Source organism: Vitis vinifera, chromosome 13 (genome assembly GCF_030704535.1).
Source record: "Vitis vinifera cultivar Pinot Noir 40024 chromosome 13, ASM3070453v1".
Taxonomy (NCBI): domain Eukaryota; kingdom Viridiplantae; phylum Streptophyta; class Magnoliopsida; order Vitales; family Vitaceae; genus Vitis; species Vitis vinifera.
The window spans coordinates 20,326,190-20,352,079 of NC_081817.1; the positions used below are offsets into that span (position 1 = coordinate 20,326,190).

The 25,890-nt window shown below is 39.6% G+C and overlaps 1 protein-coding gene and 1 non-coding gene across 4 annotated transcripts; both read right to left on the reverse strand.

Moving 5' to 3' along the window:
* Positions 1-23: 23 nt before the first annotated feature.
* LOC100259082 (SAC3 family protein C) lies at positions 24-15,118 on the reverse strand. Of its 3 annotated transcripts, XM_019217716.2 has the most exons (10): positions 14,680-14,773; positions 12,451-12,575; positions 9,552-9,652; positions 6,645-6,866; positions 5,538-5,759; positions 5,353-5,438; positions 5,139-5,235; positions 4,669-4,761; positions 4,419-4,573; positions 24-554 (listed from the first exon to the last, which is right to left on the reverse strand). In XM_019217716.2, exons 2-9 carry the CDS (start codon positions 12,473-12,475, stop codon positions 4,421-4,423), a joined length of 999 nt encoding a protein of 332 aa, XP_019073261.1. In that variant the 5' UTR covers positions 12,476-12,575; positions 14,680-14,773; the 3' UTR covers positions 24-554; positions 4,419-4,420. The 3 variants fall into 3 exon arrangements, with proteins under 3 accessions (XP_019073261.1, XP_010645592.1, XP_002269431.1); XM_010647290.3 differs by lacking the exon at positions 12,451-12,575 and having other exon boundaries at positions 14,680-15,118; XM_002269395.4 differs by lacking the exons at positions 24-554; positions 12,451-12,575 and having other exon boundaries at positions 3,862-4,573; positions 14,680-15,077.
* On the reverse strand, positions 13,108-13,203 carry LOC132255007 (small nucleolar RNA snoR109). The gene has a single exon (XR_009467544.1). It is a non-coding gene; the product is annotated as a small nucleolar RNA snoR109 (small nucleolar RNA).
* Positions 15,119-25,890: the final 10,772 nt, after the last annotated feature.

The window sequence follows — 25,890 nt, forward strand, 5'->3', positions numbered from 1 at the left end:
GCATAGAATTACAGTAAGTGACAGCTGATAAGATGTCCTACTATTGAATCTGACATATTTCAGAAGCTCTGTTGTCTTCTGCAATATCATGTTGATATATATCATGCTCACCAATTCTCGGAACATTTTAAACCTACTCAAGCTTTTCAAACTCATCCCCTTGATCTAGATCCTTCCAGGGTGATATATATCATAAACATATATGAACCTGGCATGAACATTCATCTGCCCAGATACAAACCAGATCACAAAGGAGACGTATACTTCGCCAATCTCTAAGTATCACCAAGGAGACATGTACAAACCAAACAGCTTATCCCCATGAAACAACAATTCCTAAAACACATTGAGTGGGAGTTTTAGGTCTTTATCTGCAATTCGACTCCAAGTTTTCATTGAGAACATCTTTCTTTCCTTAGTCTTTTGAAGCTAGTGATCTTGATAAAGTCTCTACAAACCATGTTTGGGGGTCATTGTAGTGCAAACCAAAGTGTCCCCAGTTATATGAATGTAGGCCACCACAGCACCATAGATTCATGGAGTTTCGAATGTTTCTGCAATTTGGATCAAATTAAGATGAAGTTAATGAGCTTCAAGATGAAGTACAACACACTTTTTTGCCATTTTTTCTGTGATCAAAATAATGGAGTTCGAGTTTTTCCTCCTGGAGTTTGGAGAAAAAGAGAGATACAAGAAGAGAGTGATCTTCTAATTGCTAGCTGTAAAGGTTTAATGGCATTTGTCAAATGTAACGTTCTTGGTGCCCATTTGGATGGTGCAGTTTGACATGTATTTGTTACATATTTTGCCTTGATTGAATTATGATTAATCAACATTGAACCACCACCTAGTCATGCCCATCTTGAATACTATTAAAACTCATTCGATTTTCTAGGTCTTATAGGGTGTTTGGTAATCATTCATTAACTTAATAACTTAATTTAATTATTAAATATATTAAATATATTTGACAAAATAACTTAATATTATATTTTAAAGTTACTTTTAATTTTAAGTGTTAAATCAAAGTAATTAACTTATTCTTAATCTCATTTTTTTTTTCATTTATCTGCATCTAGTTATCAAATTAATGAAGGTAAATATGACAATTTGAAAATTTAAAATGATTTTTAAATTAGCTTTATCAAATAACTTTAATACTTAAAGTAAATATTAAATAATAAATTTTAAGTAAATAACTTAAATATTATCTAACTTAAAGTCAACTTAAGTTATTAAGTAATATATATTAAGTTTTATCAAATAAGCCTTAATCAACAACTTAAATATGGGATCTCCTCTACTCAGCACTGCAATTAATGTTAAAATTCTCTATTTATTTAATGACATATAAACTTTTATCAAATAAGAATATTTACACAATGTGTATAAAAATATTTCAATGAAGTTTGTATTAATCATTTCTTACTATTTTATACTCTTGAGGTATTGATTAATAAGGTCAATAATTTAATTTAGTGTAATTACTCATTACTTTAATTTTCCAAAAATATGACAAATTAATACATCTCAACCATAATATGAATTTTTATATATAGAGTACAAATGTTCATACAATATGCCATCTTTCGATGAATCTAATTCAAAAATGTAGTCTTATCTTATGATTCACACCTTCTAATATTTTCTTATTATTTTATATTTTCTAGGTATTAATTAATGAGATCCTTAATCTAAGCAGTTTTTTTTTTTTTTCTCTATCTATATATATAACAAATCTAATCAAATTATGTACATGGACATGTAGAGTCTCTTTTTGCATCATTTATTTTAATTAATGTAACAGATGTGTATATCTTTTTTTACAGATGTTTAAGGGCTAATGGAGTTGTGTTTCATACTAGAGATAGAAGGGCGACAAGGTTTAATTTTCACTTTATTACATGTACATTCCTTTGTCATGGCTTTGAGCATACATTAAGCCAAGTCATTTGAGTTGAAACGCTTATACAATACCTAAAATTGAAAGATACCTAATTTGATATTCCATATCGAATAAGAAGAAATTCATGATATTATATACATATGAGTTGCTCTTAACCATGTGGATGCAATTTAAAGTGATGATGATCCATTGAAATTAAAGCGGATAATGTTTACACAATTGGAAGAATCATTATACCCTACTGTCACTTAACTATTGAGCACCAACCTAAGCATTCCTCTATTAACTTCACAACAAGATGAGAACAAAAAATCAAACTACCCTAAATTTCTTTCATTATTTTCTTATATCCTTTGTTTGGTTGTGGAGAATGTGAAGGATCAATCAAAAGTTTTGGCATTAATTTTATATCCACATTAATTGTTTCACTACCTAAACTTAATAACATATATCTATATATATAAATGATTTTTAAGTTTTGATTTCATTTCTTAGTTGGAGGATTATAGCATGGAAAAGTATTTAAGTATATATTAGATGTTGTGCACAAACTCTGGTCAATTAAAAGTTTTTTACAATATAATTAATTTTACCTTTAAAATAAATTAATATTAGATGAGTAATTTAATAGGATGAGACAATTAAAAAAAATAAAGAAGAGAATCCAGCCATTTAATAGTGTATGATATTCAACTTTCATACAATATTTTATTAAATATCTGAAATGTAAGCCATGTAATTAATTTTGTTTTTTCTATTTTTTGTGGTATTTTTTAATCCTCAATTTCTATTGAATAAATAAAAATATTGATAACAATTAATATGACAACATCTCTAGACTACCTAATGTTGTTGTCGTTGTCATGTCCCAATTCAGAAATGTTAACCCGATTGCCTTTCAAAGCTCGCACATTGTGCGTTGTTAGATGGGCTTCCCCCGTCTCTTAAGATTGACTAACCCATGTGCAAGTGTTGTTCACATGGAACCTTCCCATCACAATGAAATTTCAAAGATTACCCGGACCTGTCGGTCAAGGTTATAGACTCGTTGAATACATTAGTGTAACGCACATGTGCCTAAAACATCTAAAGGCATCACAGACCTATTATCACCTCAAACTTCTTTGGCCTAAGCGATCATGGTCCCTTTAAGAAGCTAGCTATAAAGGTTCACCTTCACATAGCTAGTTAGCACTCCTTTTAGTATTAGTTTTTTTTTTTCGGTGTTTTTTTGGGTTTGAAAAGACTAAAGAGCCCATCATATGGTGACGTGGCACTACAGTATTGTTGGACGCACAAAAAGTGTGAGTAATTGCATAAACTCCAATCCACGTGTAACGCATGCAAAAGAAAATACATGCGACATGTGTAAAGCCCTCCAATTTCCACACTAAAACCTCTCCTAACAAAAATTAGTACCCAAAACACCACCTCAAACAGTGGGCCATGCCTTAAAATTTGGAGGGTAGTTTAGGTATTTGAGAGACTACCACAAATTTAGTACCAAAAATACCCCCAAAAAGAGCGTCATGCCCTAAAATTTGGAGGGCTTTTTTGGGATATGTAGAGAATAATGTGGGCTCAGCCATGGGTTGTCTTTTTATATAAAGTAGATGATGCTTTGTAAAGAAGAATCAAAAGCAAAAATGGTGATTAGAGGGTCTCTTCTTGTGTTATTAACTTATTATCTGCTATTGTTGGATCAGTGGCCCCAAATATTTCAGTTATCTCTGGCTATTAGTTTTGTTCAACTTGCCATGTAACACCTTACAAACTTCCTGTTAAGTACATTCTTTATTGGCAATTGTCATAGGGAAATATTCTAGAAACTTTTACTATCTTATATTTAGCCTCAAACATTGTGTTAGCACAAGAATCATCTAGTGTGTCGGAAACAACTCTGATACCACTTGTTATGCGGAGACAATTGAACAATAAACAACAAAACAACAAAATAAACCAAAAAATAATTAACATGATTCAAGAATGTGCTTACATCCATGGGAAGGGAAGAAATCAACTCACTAACCTAATTTTTCTTTGCTTTCCAAGAGTCAAACCAAGGCTAAATTTATAGAATTTCCCTTTCAAGTTAAGTTACAACATCAATTGATAGCTTACAAGAGGTCAACTCGAATATTTACACATAAGACTCAAAAAGACAGTTTTGAGTAAAACAATATTACAATAGATGGAATACTCTTAGAAGATTTTAGAAATACCACTTATCATCACCTGCTATTATTCCATTTGACACAACACTGCATGATTGGGATGCAGAAAACATGCATCTCCATGCAACACACATAAATTTGGTCTTGCGGGTTATCTACTATCCCTCTGACGATAGTTTCTGGGAGTGAATAGATTGCTTTACTCTATTCCCAGAAAAACTAACCACTAGAAGGTGTCATAAATTCTTGAAATTATGAGATCAGAAATGGTTGCACATGCAGGCTATATTTGTACAATAAGAAGTTTGAAAGAGTAACTAGTTCCAATTGATTGTTACCTCTAAAAGTGTTCCAAACCCAGAAGGCAGTAGCTTGGAAAGACTTCCTTGGGATAATGGAAGTTTGTTTGCTTGGTTGATAAGAACTTATTTCCCCGTTCACCAGTGCTGGTCTCAAGACCACAAGCATTGCAAAATGATTCCACATCTAATTCCTACAAGAATGCAAATGAAGTCTTCAAGGTTCAAAAGAAATTGGAACTTTGGATGACAAATTTTAGCAATTTAATGCTAGTAAATGCAATCATACCTTCATCATCAAGAGTTTGGACAAGTGTGCAATTGGATATGGATGAAGTTTGTAGCCACAATAATTTACACATGATAAAGCCAATGCTCGAACCTTTTACGGTCAAAAGAAAACCAACAAAAATGTATATAAATCAGGCATGTCTTTTAGAAGCACTAAAAAAAGGCAGTTGAGAAGAACTTCTAAATAAGACCTAGTTTATGAAACAAGCTAATTGAATTTGAACACTTCAAATGAATGAAGAAAGTGAGGAGCAATAAACCACATAAAGAAACAGTTGGTGAGAAATTTTAAAAAAATGAAGTACAACTACTAACAAAAATGAAAGAAAAATAAAACCCAAAAGCACAAGTACTCGAGTCTAGATTTTAGATATATTCTCAGAAATGAAACTAGAAAACAATAAATGAACAAAGAACCATATATTTTTCAAACTGAAAAATCTAGCAAAATCAACATATTTAAGCAACCTCATTGATGTAAGGTTCAATAATGTAGTACTGCAAATAAGATGCCTCAGTTGCTGTAGTACAAAGGAAACGCTTATAATTGCCCATCCGAAATAATCTGTTACAAGAAAAGTCAGATCTTTCAGTTCATGAAAACATAAATTTTAACATTGGGTACTAAAAGAAGAGAAAAAAAATCGATTGAAAATCGAATCTATAATAGCTTTGTGGTCACCTTAAAAGTCTCCGGGCAAAACACATTTCCTTTGACTTCAAAATGAGAGAAGGTACACGACCCAACCACAAAGAGAGTGACTCTCCCTTCAGAATAGAAATAGTAACATATTCAGAAACCAGTACAAAGCTACAAGAGATACTGAAAAAGATGAACTCAAACAAACAATGGAAGCAAGTATCCACCAATGGTTGGTTGTTAGAGCCAAGATGAAGAAGAACGTGAAATGAGCAAAACTCAGGTTCATTCTTGTAAATAGAATTTGAATTTCGATTTTCTTCGTATAGAGCATATAGAGATATTAGACACTTTTTCAGCTGCTCCATATTGAGGTAATGAACTGAAGAAAAATTTGGCTTGCTGCTACAACTTCGAAGCTTGTGGTGGGACATAATATGAAATTTCACCTATATTATGAAACAAACCACAAGTCAAAACATAAGATGCGGCTTTTAGCTAACTCCAAGGTTTTAGGATGAGATTAAAATATCTGATCTATTATCATCAAAAAACACAAGTCATTCATATGCATGTTTGTTGTGCATTCTATTGCTTGGCTAAAATTGTTACTGGCCATGAATTTGTTCCTTTGCTTCAAGAATTTGAATCAAAAGTGAGAGAGAGAGAAACTATATAAAATTTTAAGGAACAAATTGATGGAGTTCTTATTAAATAATTTCCTCATTTTTCCAAATTACTAGGATAAAGAGATATAGGTTTAAAAAACTTTAAGAGAGGGAACAGGAAATACAGCTTTTGAAATATGGTTAAGAAACTTCTATGATTGGGAATTAGGAGGTGGCAGCCCTTTTTGTAGGCATATTCTACAAAGTCAGCAAGTGTACTGGAAAACTTGACATTATGGAAGAGAGCACCAATTCCCATCACATGTGGTGTGAGTTGCTTTGGTTCTATGGGTCTTTCATAACTTGGAGGGTGACTGGAAATAGACACTTAATAGTGGATAATTTAATTAGAACGGATTGGATAATAACTAATGTGCCAAGAAAGATTCAGAATCAGACCATTCATTTATCCATTGTAAAGTAGGCTTCAAGTTGTGTGATCACAGTTTCACCTCGTTTAGACTCCATTGAATAAATTATCTTATTCAATAAAGCAAAAGGAGAGGATAATGACTCAATTATTCAACATTTTATATCTTGTATACTTTGATTATTTTCTCCAACTAGGTGAGTGTTTAGCAATGGGTTGGCTAACTTATTGTATGTTGAGGAGATGAATGCTCAGAAAAAAAAGGTAATTGAGATTATGTTTCAAGAAATTCATACCATTTCTTCATACATATGAATTGTTTGATCATTAACGATATTCTGCATGCTAAGATCTTGTCTTATTGATCTTGTCCTATCAAAGATGAAATCATGAACCACTTCAAAAGGATGTTCCGTGGCATCCAACAGGTTTAATAGATAGTTCAAAGTCTCTTCCAACACTGGAAGTGGCCGCACATCTGACGCCTGCATGTGCTTAGTGGCAATGGTTCTGCAAAACTAGTGAGAGAGATGGAGGGTGAACGGCTTTCTGCATCAAAATATAGACATTTCATGGCATTATAAAATATCAAGGAACAAATTGGAGAAAAAGAATCCTACAATTTATAGCATCTTCATTTCTCATGCATCAAGTGTATAAATGATTATAAGCTAAGATGATATTGAATCAGAATAATAAAAATGACGAGATAAAATCATGACACCTAACATAAGCTTTACAAGACGTTGCATTATGATAGATTAATATTTTGCTATAATAATGTTATGCAATTAAACATATGGAAGGAAAATTAAAAGTAATTATTTTAACAACCTACACTCAACCGTATAGATATTATCCACCTTATACTTAAGGGGTCTTCATGACTTTAAAATACGTTTACAAGGTTAAGAGGAGTCCACACACACACACACACACACACACACACACACATATATATATATATATATATATATATATATATATAACGTTAGGAACTTTTCCCCCTATCTAATGTAAGATATTACAATCACCCCCTCTCTCTCTCTCTCTCTCTCTCTCTCTCTCTCTCTCTCTCACACACACACACACACACACACACACACACATATATATATATATAACGTTAGGAACTTTTCCCCCTATCTAATGTAAGATATTACAATCACCCTCTCTCTCATGCAGACACAACGTTCTTGTTGTGTCCAACAGGATTGTAGGGTCAAATAAACGGACACCCATTTCAGGCCAAACAAACTCTCCCACCAAGGTCGAGCATTGACTTTGATATCATTTGTAACAACCTGCTCCCAATTGTGTGGATATTATTTGCTTTGAGCCTAAGTGACCCTCGCGGCTTAAAAACGAATCAACAAGATTAAAAGAAATTCATACATATATAGCGCTAGAAACTTTTTCCTCTATATGATGTAGGATATTACAATTATACACTTTGACAAAGACAAAAACAACCAAAAGAACAGACAAGACAGCAAACACTTAACAATGATTGAACAAAGATACATGTTTAAAAAAACAAATGCCACTTGTTTGAAGGCCTCTTCCTGAGTTCGAATCCACACTAATGGTAAAAGAAGAAACAAGATAAAACCTATTCTAGGCTAACTTGCCTTTGTTTTTTCCTTTTTCGTTATGAAACATAAAGAGTTTTTGCAAAAAATAAAAAGTTGATTGGTGATCCTACAGCCACAATTATAAAGAAACAAAGAAAGCAAACAAGCAAAATAAACAAAAGCATCCCAACCAAAACAAGAAGATTACCATTTAGAAAGCATAACACAGGCTACAACCTAGAGCACACCCAAAATTGAAACCACAGGACTCCCAAGGTCAAGGGAGAAACAAAATTTTTACAAACCCAACAGGAGAGGTGGCAATCCTTTTAAGCAAGCTATTGTCTTTCTAGTTAACCTATCTAGGACTCCACAAAAAAAATTTGCAATATAAGCCTCTTGCTAGAGTCAAGATCCAGAAAGCATCTACTTGAAGCATTATTTTAACTGGAGTAGTTCATAAAGCATAAGTAAAGCAACAGGTTGCAGCCACCTAACAATACTAAGAGCCAACAGAAAAAGAGGAGCTGCAACTTGAAGATTTCGCAATAGGATTTTGGTTACAATACCAATTTTAGTGACATGATGACAAGCCTATGATAATTAGCCTTAAGGTTGATTTCAAGCAAAATTTGAAGTATCCTTTGATGGCAGTAGGGAGTTGTGGTGTTTTTTTCTTGGTATAGTTTCATAAGGTAAAAGCATAAGAGGCAAGGGGGTCTACATCTTGCTACGATAGGCATAAACCCTCAAGGGATTGAGCCGCTGGGGCCTAAGCGCTCCCTAAATTTTCAATTTTACTAAAAAAATATAATTTTTTGAGCACAAGAAAATAGATAATAAATGAGTTTTTTTTAAAAAAACCATAGAAAGGTTTAGCCTATTCCATACATTTTAGGAGCATTTAATGCTCATAGGAACAATAGATTAAACAAAAAAAAAAAAAAAAGAAGTTACATGGTAATAATAGTGCAACAACAATTGAACAAAATCAAGCACACCCCACAATAATAAGGAAAAATAAATTAATGGTGGCTCCATCAAATTCAAATGTCACAAATTCAAAAAATGAAAAATAAAAACTATAAAAATAAAAACTAAGAAAAGAAAACAAATGAGATAGATGTAATATCAAATAAAAATATTGAATAGTGAATCAAATGGGATCATTAAAATTCAAACAATAATGCTTTGCACATCAAGAAGCAAAGGAAAAAATAAATAAATAAGTTTCAGCAAATGCTTGATCAACAACAAACACAAATCCAACAATAGCACCAATATAACAAGGGAAAAAACAAGTTTTCTACTAGAGAAACTAAAAAATCAGTTTGGCATAAACCCTGTAACAGATCAATAGCTTATTAGCATAGTCTTACTTTACAGTAGCATTAAGATAGGCTTTGGTGTCTAACACAGATACAGGTGATCCAACACAATCACATCCATAACAAAACAAGACGAGAAGATAAAACAAAACAAAAGCACAAGTATCAGTGCCTGAATTAGTGCTCAATAAGTGCACATGTTGATGGCTGATATGGTAAAGATGATTCAATAAGAGTATCATTGTCCGATGCAAGATGAGAAGCTAAGATGCGGTATAGAGGCATGAGATGTAGGGTTTACCTTTTTGACAGCAAGGCTTGGAGATGTTTTCCCAGGATTTCCATGTAACCTCTCAAACACAGCTAAGTCCCGAAGGCGTTCACGTTGGGCCCTTTCTCCAGCTATTTATTACAAATGAACATCAGAGATAAGAGTTGTTAAAAGAAATTACAAAGTATAAGCTGCTGAAATAATTAAACAACTTCTTTATTAATAATTCATATTAAGCCATCGAAAATTCAATAGCAAGCAATGTGATTGCAGAAATCCTGATCAAAGAATCAGAATAAACTCATCAGGAAATAAATACAAGCATAAGAAATACACAATTTGAGTAAATAGAAAGGAGTAGACATATAAAATGCAAATTAGCTAGATCATGGCAGCATGGGTTTCAAAACATTTTAATTTGCTTGGTTGCAAAGAGAAACATTAGTCCCATCAAGTGTTTTTTCTATTTCAACCTATGGAATAAGAAAGGCCTTATGGAAGCAGGGTCGTGTAATTTGCTTTCTACTATATTAGTGGCAACCAACCTGTAATAGCAAGAAAGGAAGAAAAAAGGAAAAGAATGGTATGATGTAGTTGTGAGACTGCATACTTAAGGAATTTAGTTTAATAGAAGATGAATGTGTTTAATAAAAATATCCCATATAAGGAGTTGTGCAATCTAGAATACAAATATTTTAGTACCATCATCTGGATGGTAAAACCAGAATAACTATGCTCCTGAAGCATAATTATACAGCTGGTAGGAACATGATGCACAACCACCCAAATCAGCAAGACAAAGAACAGGATAGAACTTGTTGGCACAACCAAAACAGGACGAAATCCATAATAAAGTCCTCAATTACCAATCTATGTACGACACAACACCATTCGGAATGCTACAACAGATTCACATTTGACAGGAGAGTTTATAACTGCCAATGGAACATTACCAAGTAGCAGACATGTCTTATGTAGTTTGGGGGGAAAATGATTCCTATTATCTGTGTCAAGACAAGTACCAGCTTCGGAGACTCTAATCTGGTGAAAATCTCAAAATTTTCCATAAACGTAATCCTTTGCATCATAATTTGTTATTTATTTTAGTAAGGAATCAAACAATCATTAATGGAAGAAGAAAAGATATACAAGCAAGCTTGAAAAATGAGGAATTTTCAAGAAAAATCAAAGAAAATTACATTACCAAAAAGTAACATCAAGGGGCATTGGCCAAACCTATCCAAAAAAGAGACAATACTGAAGAACCCAACAGCCTACTGTATAGCTCTAGCTAATAGATCTAGGTTTTGCATACTCCATAACAGAATAAAGTCCTTCCATCATGTAACCTAATATCTCTTTTTTTCCTTATAACAAATGAGAATTTATTGAGTTAAACAAGATAAAAAAAGAGGGATGATATGCATGTATGGCAAGAAGAGAACAGAAAAGCCGCTCCATGCCTCAAGCCAATCAAAGAGCAGTAAGTGTTCTCAATAAAAATTTTCAGATATTAGCATCCCTATAAGAAAAATATAGCCATGCCCCTGGCTAGCTGATCTAGGCCTCAATAGAGAAGAACAAGCAATGTCTCTAGCATGATTATGAAGCCACCCCATCTGATGAGCAATCCACTAAGGACCTTTGCCTTCAAAGAAGGTTCTAAGACAATAACAAAGGAATCCCCTTCAATAAGGAGGTTCATTACATCCAGGCAAACAACCATGTCCGAATCTTCCTCGAGTGCTAATCACTCAGCTTCAATAACCATTAAAGAGTCTGCAGTTCGAAAAACAACCTCAAAATATCCAGTCCCTTTGTGCCATCCAGGTTCAAGGGCCTTCCCTATTCAAAGTATGTATCATACATGAAACCCCAATCTATGTGATCATAAACTTCCTCAAAACCTATTTTAAAAATCATCCCTTCATCCTTAGAACAGAATTTTTTATATAGGATTTCATTACTAATGATAACCACATCTAGAATTTGCCTTCCATTAACAAAAGCCCCTTAAGCTAGAGAGATGGCACTATTAAGAAACTTCCTAAAGCAACCCAAGGGTAAATTGGAAGTATTCTCCTAAAAACTAGTGACTGGGTTGACAGGTATAAAATCCCAAATCAAGTTGGATCCCTCTTTCTGAAGATCAAGATAATGAAGCTGGAATTGGTGCTTCACAACTCAGTAATAGTTCTTCACTCACCAAATTTTTGTGAAGGAACTTTGGGGTGAAGAAGTATCAGTGGTTATTCATTACCTCATTAATGTGAAAGTCTTCAATTACTTTTAATCTTAATGATTTCCCAAAAATCTCGTTAAACCTCAAATCCACATTGAGAAGACATGAAATTAGAGGCGATAAGCTCAATACTACCACAAGCTGAATCCTACCCATTCTTCTAAGAATTCTGCCTCTTCATTTGCACATTCCAAAGTCTACAAGAAGGTGACCTCCACCATAGCAGCAATAAGCCCAACCTCTCCATGCAGCTAGTGGGGATGGACTGTAAATTCATTCTGTTGCTCATACTTTTCTCCTAGTAGTCCTAGGACGTGTAGCTTAGCAATTGCAACAAAGTTATCCTCATATCCTCTGACCAAAACTTTCTCACAGTACCCAACTTATCCTTAACTTCCATAAGTAGTAATTATGATAAAGTTATCCCCATATTTGTTGACAAAATTATTTTGCTTTTATGACACTGAACTTTGTAAAACAAGTGCTTATCATCATTAACTGGATGGCCAATCTGAAGTTGTAAATCATTGTTCTGAACAATACGAACATTTTTTGTCAAGAATCACTCTAGCACTTGGTGACCAATGGCAGCATTTTTTGGTCAAGAACCAGCCATACATTTGGTACATTTTCTGGAATAGGAAAAATGGTGTCACAATATTACCTTTCACACCTTGGCATATATACCTTTCAAGTTGTGTGCAGACATCATCAGCCTGTCATGGGTGAGTCATCTGCTGAGAAACTGTTACTAGAAGTTGGGTAATGAATCACAAGATTGTGAAAAACTGGTCCATCACGTTAAGCTGTATCTGTTGCAAGGTCAAAATCAAATGGAAATGTCAGCAAATGAGCACTGTGCCAACCGGAAGATTGCAATTGGCAATTGGGGTTTTCTCTTCTCCCTCTCCTTCTACCTTCCTTGTGGCCATACTGCTGAAATTCAGTGGTGACCAAATAATGAAACTTGCCTACCAGTTTATGGGCCTTATCAAGTTCTGGAACAAATTGGTACTGCAGGCCTGTGGCACACAAGTCAAATCTTCCTTCCTCAGCCCACATCCACCCACCCTTCATGCTTCCTAGTTCAAAAAGAAGTTGGGCTCTGTATGGGGAGAACACATCAATATTCATACAGTCATGCGCTCCCCAATCACTTCCAAAAGTAGAGTTAAGGTGACCTATCCATCCCATCTAATTTTACAGTACAAAATCATGGTTCACAGAAGTGCTTCCAAGGCCTAACCAGAAAGTAAAAAGGTATAAAAAGCCTTCATCCCTACTCAAGAGGTAACTGATTCACATTATTTTTTTTTATTTGATTGGAAACAGAAGAGAAAAACAAAATGTGAGAAGTTCGGTAAGCAGATTTGTCGACAGAGATTCACGACAACCGGCCAGTTAACTTCTCAGCCATTTGATTTGATATAGCTACAGCCACCTTTGGCAAATCAAGATCAAGGGCACTCACTGCTCCCTCCTCTTGGTACATGTAGCCAAACAACATCTTGAACCCTAACCCTAGTAAAAACTGAAAGAGACGATCAAGTTGAGAGCGTAACTGATTCACATTATGACCTCTCTGTTTTCTCTTATTTGCTCGGGAAATTAATAACAGCATCAGAGAGCCTTTGGTCAGTGTCACACCAGTATTCAGCCAATTCCAGGTACATAGGAAAGTCCATAGTTTTCTAGGCTGAAGGTGTGGTATCTGATTTTAATCCATTCAAGCAGAAGAAATAATTATGTCAACAGGCCTCTTCATTGCTACCTTCAACTGTGAAAGGCTATTTGCAACTTGAACTTAAAAAAAATCTGATGATGATTAGTACAACAATCAGACAGTCACAAAGTTCTCATTGACTGGAAGAATTTGCCAATTGCCACATAAATGGACTTCTAGGAGGCTATTCCACTCAGAAGCATGTCACCAAAGTTCTTGCCATGACAACATAGTATTAACTTTGGGGAGGGGAGGGGAGGGAGGAGGAAACATAATCTTCCAATGCATGTTCCCATACATGGAATGAACACATGCCAAAAGACTCCATAGTGTTCATCTCTACTCTATGATTATCTACATTGTGAAAATCTCTAGCATCACTTGTATGTCTTTGGGTATAACATGAACAATTTGCATCCTTTTAGCACTCCCTAATGTAAGGATAATAAATTGAATTTAGTCATTTATAATCAATATCAACACCCTATGCTGATATAGAGTGAATTCCAGATATACAATGAATTTATTCTCTGAACATGATAGGCTGGCCACCAGTCTTACCAGAATTTTCCTACGATTTGTACAGAATAGCACAAGGGTTGTCACATCAGCATGTGGAACCGGTGGCATAAAAGGCAGCAAGACAAGAAATGTCCTTATTTTGTTCGTATGAGAAGGAGATAAATCAATTTGGCCATATATGTAAGCAAAAACAAAAAAAATCCCTTTCCCTTCTCATGGAGCAATAATCGTAAACAATCAAATTTCTTCTGGAGTCTTAAGATCCAGTAATTCAAGTTTTCAACACCATTTGACATTAGGATAAGTGCTCTACTCCAAATACAGTGTTTGATTACATGTAAACCTGACATGGTAAAGGAAAAGTGATAAAAGAGGTGGTAAGTCCATTTTCCATTATGAAAGATTTGGGGGAAGTAAAGGCAAAAGCGAATTTTTTTTTGGGATTCCTACATCTTCTGCAGATTGGTATCTAATAAAGAGGGGGGGGTGGGGTGGGTGGGGGGGAAATATCAATTTTATTTGTAAAATTTATGTAAAAGCCACAAAAATGACACAGAAACTCCAGATTCACTTCTCTTTTCTACTGTTTTCCTCCGATTTCTCGGAAACCAAACAAAGAATAACAGGAAAATAGAATTTTAAAAAATGGAAAAATAAGCACGCATTTTTACCAGGGCACATGAAGGGGCAAGTTCCAACTAAGGAGAGAAGATTGTTCGGATCTTGCTCTTCTTCCTCCTCTTGCTCTGGTCTTTGTGGCTTCCCACATTTGCTTTTCAATTGGTGAGCATCCTCCAGGGAGTTACTAGTTTTTGGGGGATTCGAGGAGAATTTCTCTGAGCGGAAACGCGATGAGGATGAAGCTGGAGATGAAAAGGCAGAAGAAGAAGCAGAAGGGTTTCTCCGTTGCCTCCTGTCCATGGCGGCTTGTGCTCTGGTTTCAGCTAGGATGATCCATTTGCCGAGAGCATTTATTTAGATGACGAAATCAAGTGCATATTTTAGATTGCATCCTATAGCTATCATATATTTTGTGGTGAATTATTCTTGGCACCTTAATATATGAAAGTAGTGATAAAACATATGATAGCAATATTCTTGACTCTTGGCCTACCAGCCAAATGTACTCGATATGATTGGTAAACCGATTATATAGCCTAAAGCGACTTAATAACTTAATTTAAGTCATTAAATAAATTAAGCATATTTAATAAAATAACTTAATAATATAAAATAAAAAACAACTTTAAGTAATAAGTACAAACAATTAATTTATTCTTAAATTCATATTTTTATTTGACATTTTTTACTATAATTTGTCATGTTACCTTTAGGATCTTTCACCACTCCATGACATTCATTTTTACTTGATCTCTTTTGCCTCAGTTAAAATTTATAAAAATAAATATATCAATTTGATAATTTAGAATAAATTTTAAGTTAATTTTATCAAATAGTCTTAATACTTAAAATAAAAATTAATAAGTTTTTTTTCGTCTTTAATATCATTTAATGAGAAGCATAATTATTTCAGACCTTCATTAAGTATTGAATTACTTATCTTATTTTATATTATTATGGTAGCATGTCTCGTCTTATTTCCTATTATTATTATAGTAACAGGCCTCATAATAAATCTATGTTTATGGGTCCATTTCAAGTGAAATTACTCTCTCTCTTACCATAAGAGTAATTATAATATAAATTAAAAATATTTATGTCAAATGGAAAGATGATCCCAATATTTGGAAAAACGATCTCCACTTATTGAGTATTATAATTATAACCTCATTTTAATATAGCTACTGTCACACCCCTGGTTATCTCACTTAATTTTTCACGAGTGTGCGGTGCTAAGGACCCTTCCTTAGCCAACCTTCCCTTCCCAGCGTTTAGAAGAACAGAGTAGAATACAGAAATAAACAAGCAACAGGGACACACGAGGTTACGGGAATCCTTTCCCAACTTGTATTAATCACTCTTACAAGACAAAATTGCTTCTTGAACTAGAGTACAATGCACTCACCCAAGGCATACGAGAAGGAACCCTTTCCCCAAACTCTCTCTCTGTTTCAAGGCTGCAGGAGCCCTATTTAAATGACTCAATCTGCAGTTACAAATTTGAATTCCCTCAATTCAAATCTTGGAGCCAACTAGGTGGTCATGCAACTGGCCAGAACTGCTCTCAACTGCCCTGCATAACCACCTACCACCTAGATAGTGGGCTGCATGATTTGTGCCCACTTGGTGTATCAACTGATTCATGTCCAATTGGTGCTCCTTGATTGAGGGAGTGATCAACAAAATTTATAACCTATTACACCATTGACTAGGGTAGCAAAGACAAAGCTACTATAGCTTAGTGGCTCTAGGATCGTTCACTGGGATGGGTTTTCACTTCACAAATGATATTAATTCAAAGATGAATTGATGCCTTTTCATTTCAAGGTTAGCTTTAAAAGAAAACATAATTTTTGGTGGAAAAGGTTGGTTTTAAGCTAACCAAAAATAATAACTGATTTTAATAACAAAGAAAAGTGTCTCTTGGAGTTTAGATCACTGGGCTCAGATTCCTTGTACAAAAAGGGAGTTCCGATCACTTGTTTATTTTCCTCGCGTTAGGGATTTAACATATAGTTATTTCCCGAACCGGTTTTGTACAGATGCTTCCCATTAATGGGTTCAAACACTAAATCCCTCTCACTGATGCACCTAGCAATGGCTCATGCCTCTCACCTAGCACTTGCCATTCAAGGTGATCTTTAACCTTGGATTAACCGTCAAAAGCTCACAAGAGATAACTAATGGATGTCTCTGTAGAGTCCAAAAGCTTACCAAGTGTTGCTATTCTAGAAAATCCTACCTTCAAACCACCTCCCAAAGGCTCGCAAGAGATAAACTAGTGCATCTCTATGGATGGAGATCACTTGCCTTACCAAGTGTTGGCCCAGGTGATTTAAAGGCGTTTTAAGTTAACTAAAAAGATAAAAACCATTAACGGGTCACACTTTCTCTTCATTAAAAACTAAAACAACAAAACTTCCAATTTATGCATTTGGAAACTTACCCAGCTTTCTTTACTCTAAGAGACGAAGAGCCTAGCCTCTCATCCTCTGAGGAAAAATCCTTAGAGTTTGATTGGCTAGAAAGAAAAATAACGAGAGAACAAAAATATATATGAAAAGCAGAGCAAGTGCTCTGTATTTTACTTCATTCCCAAAATTGTACAAAAGGTTCTCTCTTCCTCGGGAACAGGCTCCCGAGAGATATTTATAAGGAAAATTAAAAAATAATATATATAAGGTTATTTATCCTTTTTCCAAACTTAATAACTAAGGAATCCTATAATTGGTGGGTTACAAGGAGATTTTGGGGATTTAGACATCAAATATCTAAAGCAAAATATCTAAAGATAAATATCTAAAGGAAAATATATAAAGATGTCGGTCGCAAATATCGAGAAGCTTCAGGAGAACACTGCGGCACTGTGTAAAATTGGCTGCGAAACTCTCTGGGTGAGCGCTATTATAGGATCCGGATATGTATATTCAGAGAAGTTGAAACGCCCTCCTCTCCCATCCGACTCCTGAATTCCGGATGTGATACATCCGGGTGGAATGGCGGTGGCAGCAGAATTCCGGATGTGATACATCCGGGTGGAAAGTGGCGGCAGTTGGATGGAATGGCAGCGGCAGCCGAATGGAAAAGTGGCGGGCAGCCGGATGTAATGGCGGCAGAAGTCGGATGGAATGGCGGCGGCAACCGGATGGAATTCCTACCTGGGTGGAATGAGCTATGATTCCCGTCCGGGTGGAATGAGCAGGATCCCATACTCCTTGTATTCTGGATTTGCTTATGGCAAAGGACTTCAAAGCTTCGGCTCTTCATGTTTCTGAGGTTTCCATTGCTTTGCCATGGATTCCAAATAACTCTCCTCAATATCAAATTACTTTGGTGATCAAAAAGCTATCAAAACACCAAAACTTAACACAATTTTATTAGAATTGATTGCAAGAGTCCTTAATATGTTAATTGGGTTAAAAGGTGATAACTACTACTCAAAAATGTTTAAAAGAGTTAATTACAAGCTATGAAGTAGCACTTTTTGAGTAGTAATCACTGCACATGCCACCCATTTGCACCAGCCATCATCTTTTAGCCAACTGCAGGTCAATGACGGCTTGACTTGGTCACTGGTTGTCTAAGCTAGCTGCCACTTGCTAGCTGCACTGCCTTCTCCTTTAGGTCTTGCTCGCCAAGCTGCTGGTGAGTCCCCCTAACAAGCCGACCCCTCCCCCTCAAGGCGCCTCTTGTGACCGGGTGCCCATCAGCATGTCTTTGATCAAGGCTCTCCGAACTAGGCAGCGTGCACTACCCATCTGACTTAGCGTCTGGTGCATCAGTGTGCCTTCCTCACACTGATGTCTGAGCCCGTGCCATGTCTAGGTGCCCATGGCTTGGGCTTGCTTCCCAACTTCCCAACAACGAGCCATGGCATTGCGCCCATGGCTAATCCTTCTTGGTGCACAGGGCATTGCGCTCCTGTGCTGTGCGTAGGCATCTCGGTGCGAGTAAGCTATTGGAGCCATCAGACCATGGCATTGCGCCCATGGTTTCATCAGCTGGCTCATCGCACAAGGCTTAGGCGCCCTCGTGCCTGCGCGGGGAGGGGGTAGGCCGCACCAGGCCCCATGCCGTTGCGGCCACGGGGTGCATAACACACATGTCGTGGAGCCCATGTGTGCGTGCTCGAGTCGCGTCGTGTGTCTTTGGCACGCCAAGGCCGTGCCATGGTGCCCCCTTGGTGCTGTCAAGGCTTCTCTTGGTGGCTCCCTCCTTTGAGTCACCTACCCCCCCCCCCCCCCCCCCCCCCTTAAAGAGCAATACAGACCGTTTTCATTGTTTCTTGAGGAGACATCAATATGTCTGAGGATTCATAATGGAATATAATTTTAATTATAAATTAAAATTCCAAGTCAGCCTTCATCTGCACCACCTAAGTCAGGTGCGCGCGCGATGCCCATCTGGTGCGCACGCGGTGCATGTCTGGCTCGCCCGCGGTGCGTGCGCGGTGCGCGTCTAGCCTGCTCACGGTGCACATCTGGCTCGCTCGTGTGCGCGCGTGGTGCGCGTCTGGCCTGCTCGCGATGCGCGTTTGGCTCGCCCGTGGTGCGCGTGTGGTGTGCGTTTAGCTCGCCCACGGTGCGCATCTGGCTCGCCCTTGGTGCGCGTTTGGCTCGCCCACGGCCTCCTCACATGGCTCCTGGAGTTTGAGCCACCAAACCTCCAAGATTTCTCTGCTTTCATCCTAGGCTTTCATGGGTGCAAGGCCTACCCATGAGGCCTATTCCTCCATGGTTAAGTCAAGGGTCTAAGGGGCTGACAAACCTACCCCCGCCTGCTGAAGTCGACGCCCTCGTTGACTTAGTCTGCCAGTATGTCTAGACCGCCGTCTCAAATTGCCACAAGGTAACATCCCTCTCCCAAGTAGCTTCTGCTTCTGAAGTCCTCTTCCACTGAACCAAGAAATCAGTTCGCCGGTTCTTTCGACTATGTCTCATGGTCCTATGATCCAAGATTTTCTCTATCTCTCGATCAAACTGCTTCATGACCAAGGGAGGGGCTCGCTTTGTTTGCACCATCTCTGCATCTAGATCCTCATGGTAAGGCTTTAGAAAGCTCACATGGAAAGTCGGGTGAAGCTTGAGCCTTTCAGGCAGCTTCAACATGTAGGCCACCTGCCCAACTCGTTTGATTACCTCGAATGGTCCGTCATACTTAGGAATTAGACCCCTCTGCCTTGTCTTGCTGCTGATTTTCTTTCAGATCTGAGGAGTCAATTTTAGGAGGACCCTGTCCCCAACCTGAAATTCCAAGAGTCTGCGGTCACGATCTGCATACTTCTTCATACGTCTAGCTGCCTTCTCTAGACTGTCTCGGGCTTCATCGAACATCTCCTGCCGGGACTGAGCCAACTTGTATGCTGCTGGATTACTTCCTCCAGCTTTCTACTTAGCCACCTCCAAAGGCATCTATGGCTGCACCCCAATAGCTAGCTTAAAGGGACTCATCCCTGGTGCTGAGCTTCTCTGCAAGTTGTAGCACAACTGAGCAGTATCCATTAAGTCCACCCAGTTCTTTTGTGTTGCTATCACATAGTGCCTGAGGTATTCCTCCAGCAAGGCATTGATCCTCTCCGTCTGCCCATCAGTCTGAGGATGGTTGGCTGTAGAGAATTTCAACTCTGAACCCAAGAGTCTGAACAACTCAACCCAAAACCGGCCTGTGAATCATGCGTCTCGATCACTAACTATGTTCTTAGGCAACCCAAAATGTTTCACCACATTACTGAAAAACAACTTAGCGGCTTCCTCCACAGGGCAAGCATGAGGGGCAGGTATAAACACAACATACTTAGAAAATCTATCTACCACAACAAAGACAGATTTGAAATCACGAACCTTTGGGAATCCAGTGATAAAATCCATGGAAATGTTCTCCCAAGGTCTTTCTAGAATGGGGAGGGGCTGTAGCAACCCTGCAGCCTTCTTCCTTTCAGTCTTGTCCATCTGACAGATCAAGCAAGACTTCACATATGCCTGGACATCCTCACCCATCTTAGGTCAATAGTAAGATCTGGCTAGCAGCGCCAGAGTCTTTTCTTCTCCGGGATGACCTGCCTACTTCGAATCATGAGTTTCCCGCAACAAATCCTTTCTCAGGCCGCCTGCAGGAACATACCATCTTCCTCCCTTTGCCACAAGGAGGTCACCCTCTAGCCAATACCTCTTAATCACCCCCTCCTTTACTTGCTGTTTCAGCCTGCCATATGCGGCATCCTGCTCTACAACTAGCTTGATCTTCTCATTGAAGTCAGAGACGACTTCTGAGAGGACCGTGATATAGGCAATTACCTCTTTCCTACTCAAGGCATCAGCCACAGGGTTATGCCTTCCTGGTCGATGTAGCCACTCAAATTTGAAGTCGGCCAGGAGCTCCTGCCATCGCGCCTGTCTGGGACTCAGCTTCTTCTGGGCCTTAAAGAAGGTGTTGGCCACATTATCAGTGACCACTATGAAGATACTTCCTAACAAGTAATGCCTCCACTGCTGCAGGCAATGCACCACAACCGTCATTTCCTTCTCGTGAGTGGAGTATCTCTGCTCTGTATTATTTAGCTTCCTACTTTCAAACGCCATAGGGTGTCTTTCTTGCACCAAGACTCCACCCAAGGCTCTATTAGAGGCATCTGTTTGGACTTCAAAGGGTAAGTCTAGGTCTGGCAACCACAGCACAGGCTCAGTGGAGATGGCTTTCTTCAAGCCTTCAAAGGCCATCTGACACTACATGTTCCAATCCCATGAGTTGTCCTTCTTCAATAGGTTAGTAAGGGGAGGCACTCTTGGAATACCCCTTAATGAACTTTCTGTAGTAGTTGGCCAAGCTAAGGAAGGACCGCAACTTCGTCACTTTGGTAGGGACTGTCCACTCCATAATAGCCTGCACTTTGCCCTTGTCCATCCTGATCAGGCTTGCACTAATCTTGTGCCCAAGAAACGTGATTTCCTCTTGAGCAAACTCGCACTTTTCTAGCTTTACATAAAGCCTGTTCTCCCTCAATCTCTGAAACACCAATCTCAAATGTCTCTCATGTTCTGTTAGAGTTTTACTATAAACTACAATGTCATCTAGATATACCACCACAAAGACATCCAAATAATCAAACAGAACATCATTCATCAAATTACAGAATGTAGCAGGAGCATTTGTCAAGCCAAAAGACATTACCAGAAACTCGTATGATCCATACCGAGTTACACAAGTGGTATTCCCTTCATCTCCTACTGCAATTCGAACCTGCCAGTAGCCCGATCTCAGGTCCAGCTTGGTGAAGTAAGAAGCTTTTGACAGTCTGTCAAACAGCTCAACAGCCAAGGGGATCGGGTACTTGTTCTTGATGGTCACCTTGTTGAGGGCTCTGTAGTCCACACACATGCGGAGTGAGCCATCCTGCTTCTTTTGGAACAGCACTGGTGCACCATATGGTGCCCTGGAGGGTTGGATCAGACCTGCATCCAGTAACTCCTTTAGCTGCTTACGTAACTCCAACAACTCTGCAGGAGGCATCCGGTAAGGGGCTTGAGCCGGGGCCTTTGTTCCAGGTAGCAGCTCGATTTGTGGTCAATGGGTCGCCGGGGTGGCAACTCCTTGGGGAGTTCTGCAAGCATCACATCTTTGAACTCTTTAAGGATCTTGACCACTGAGTCAGGGGCTTCCACAGACTGTCCCTCCTTGATCTCGATCAAGGCTGCAACATAGGTCTCCTGGCCCTTCTTCAATCCTTTATTCAATTGAATAGCAGACAACATCTCAGGTTGTCCCTTACCACCATCTTTCGTCCTCAAGGCCTTCACGAAGCAAGGTTGCTTCTCTTCTAGCACCACCAGTCCACCAAGATGTGGAATCAAGGCCACCTTGGCCCTTAAGAGAAAGTCTACACCAAGGATCAAGTCAAAATCATCCAAAGGCACACAAAGTAAACTACACGTACCCTTCCAGTCACCGATCTGCATAGGGACGTTCTTGGCTACCCTTTGGATCTTTTGGGCTTTGCTGTTGACTGCCTTGATCCGACTGGTGTCCTCCTCCAATTTAAGTCCCAACCTGGTTGCTTCTCTGGTGGCCACGAAATTGTGAGTGGCACCACTGTCCACTAAGGCCTTCACTTGCACACCATTCACCACTGCATGGACGTGCATCAGAGACTTCTGGACTGGGGTCTCACCATTGATCACGTTTAGAAGTTGCAGTGGGTTGACTCTTGGAATGGTCTCCGAGTCAGAGTCTCCCTTGTCATTTGCAGACACCAGGGTTGAGAGTTTCTCTCTTTTAGGGCAGTCTCTAGCTCGATGAGGGCCATTGCAGATGAAACATCTTGCCATCCGAGTGGTCTGCTGCACAAACTTAGTGGTCTTCTCCACTGGATTTCCTCCTACAGTAGACTTCTTGCCTTGTTTCTTCCACCCAGGCTTCTTAGAAGCCTTGCCCTCAGCCTTTGCCTTCTTACCCCCGTATGACTTGGGTCTCTGCGTGGTAGAGATGGCACCACCCATCTTGTAGTCCACCAAGCAGTCTGCTGCAGCCATGGCAGCGGGGAGATCACGAACTCTTTGCCTCCGAAGTTCCGTCTGAGCCCATCCTTGCAAACCTGACATGAAGTTAAAGAGTTTGTCCTCCTCTGACATGTTCTTTATGTCCAACATCAAGGAACTGAACTCCTTGACGTATTCCCTCACGGATCCGGTGTGTCTGAACCTTTTCAACGCTTCTCGGGCCACCCACGCAGTGTTGGTGGGAAGGAACTGATCCTTCAATTCCTTCTTCATAGTCTCCCAAGTGGTGATCTGGGGCCTTCCCGACTCTGCATCGTCTTCCATCCTGGTTCGCTACCATAGCTTGGCATCACTAGTCAGATACATGCTGGTGATGGACACCTTCTCGCCATCAGGTACATGAGCAGCCTTGAAGAACTGCTCCATGTCTCACAAGAAGTTCTCCAACTCTTTTGCGTTTCTGTTGCCATTGAAGCCTTTAGGCTCCGGGACTCGAACCTTAGAAGAAGGGGCATCAGGGCCTGACGAGGACCCCTGCAACACAGCCTTTTTAAGCACTGCAACGTCCTCTCCATAGGATCGCAGGGTGTCCTTAAATTCGTCCATCAGGGACTGCATCTCGGCTTTGAACCCAACAATATTCTCCTCAAAGAAGTTGTCATGGTTCTCCAGCAGACTCCTCTGCACTTGGATCTCGCCCATGGTGTGTTCAGCCCACGAGGCCACAGTGTCTTCCTCACCTGGCCATTCTCCCAGCGCTTCTTCCATCCGAGTCATTCTTTCACGCAGGACGTCCATTGCACTACCACCAGCCATCTCTGGTGCGCACTCTGATACCAATTGTCACACCCCTGGTTATCTCACTTAATTTTTCACGAGTGTGCGGTGCTAAGGACCCTTCCTTAGCCAATCTTCCATTCCCAGCGTTTAGAAGAACATAGTAGAATACAGAAATAAACAAGCAACAGGGACACACGAGGTTACGGGAATCCTTTCCCAACTTGTATTAATCACTCTTACAAGACAAAATTGCTTCTTGAACCAGAGTACAATGCACTCACCCAAGGCATACGAGAAGGAACCCTTTTCCCAAATTCTCTCTCTATTTCAAGGTTGCAGGAGCCCTATTTAAATGACTCAATCTATAGTTACAAATTTGAATTCCCTCAATTCAAATCTTGGAGCCAACTAGGTGGTCATGCAACTGGCCAGAACTGCTCTCAACTGCCCTGCATAACCACCCACTACCCAGATAGTGGGCTACACATGCCACCCACTTGCACCAGCCATCATCCTTCAGCCAACTGCAGGTCAATGACGGCTTGACTTGGTCACTGGTTGTCTGAGCTAGCTGCCACTTGCTAGCTGCACTGCCTTCTCCTTCAGGTCTTGCTAGTCAAGCTGCTGGTGAGTCCCCCTAACAAGCTGACCCCTCCCCCTCAAGGCGTCTCTTGTGACCGGGTGCCTATCAGCATGTCTTTGATCAAGGCCCTCCGAACCAAGCAGCGTGCACCACCCATCTGACCAAGCGTCTGGTGCATCAGTGTGCCTTTCTCACACTGATGTCTGAGCCCGTGCCATGTCTATGTGCCCATGGCTTGGGCTTGCTTCCCAGCTTCCCAACAACGAGCCATGGCATTGCGCCCATGGCTAATCCTTCTTGGTGCACAGGGCATTGCGCCCTTGTGCTGTGCGTAGGCATCTCGGTGCGAGTCAGCTATTGGAGCCATCAGACCATGACATTTTGCCCATGGTTTCATCAGCTGGCTCACCGCACAAGACTTAGGCGCCCTCGTTCCTGCACGGGGAGAGGGTAGGCCGCACCAGGCCCCGTGCCGTTGCGGCCACGGGGTGCACAACACACATGTCGTGGAGCCCATGTGTGCGTGCTCGAGTCGCGTCGTGTGTCTTTGGCACGCCAAGGCCATGCCATGGTGCCCTCTTGGTGCGATCAAGGCTTCTCTTGGTGGCTCCCTCCTTTGAGTCACCTACCCCCCCTTAAAGAGCAATACAGACCGTTTTCATTGTTTCTTGAGGAGACATCAATATGTTTGAGGATGCATAATGGAATATAATTTTAATTATAAATTAAAATTCCAAGTCAGCCTTCATCTGCACCACCTAAGTCAGGTGCGCGCGCGATGCCCATCTGGTGCGCGCGCGATGCCCATCTGGTGCGCACGCGGTGCATGTCTGGCTCGCCCGCTGTGCGCGTCTGGCTTGCTCGCGGTGCGCATCTGGCTTGCCCATGTGCGCGCGCGGTGCGCGTCTGGCTCGCCCTTGGTGCGCGTCTGGCTCGCCCTTGGTGCGCGTTTGGCTCGCCCGCAGTGCGCGTCTGGCTCACCCATGGTGCGCTTCTGGCTCGCCCTTGGTGCGCGCACGGTGCGCGTCTGGCTCGCCCATGACCTCCTCACATGACTCCTAGAGTTTGAACCACCAAACCTCCAGGATTTCCCTGCTTTCATCCTAGGCTTTCATGGGTGCAAGGCCTACCCATGAGGCCTATTCCTCCATGGTTAAGTCAAGGGTCTAAGGGGCTGACAACTACCCTTATACCTTATTTTTTTCCAATAAGTGTTTGATTGTGAAATGTTGATAAAAACAATGGAGGGTATTTTTGTCCAAAAAATGGAATTTATTGTTTTTAAAAAATAGAAGTGATTCTTATGAATATGTAATTGTTTTATCCTTTTAAATTAAATAATCTTATAAATTAAGGTTGCTAAGGTTGTTACATACATGGTATTAAAGTTGAAATAACAATTTCCA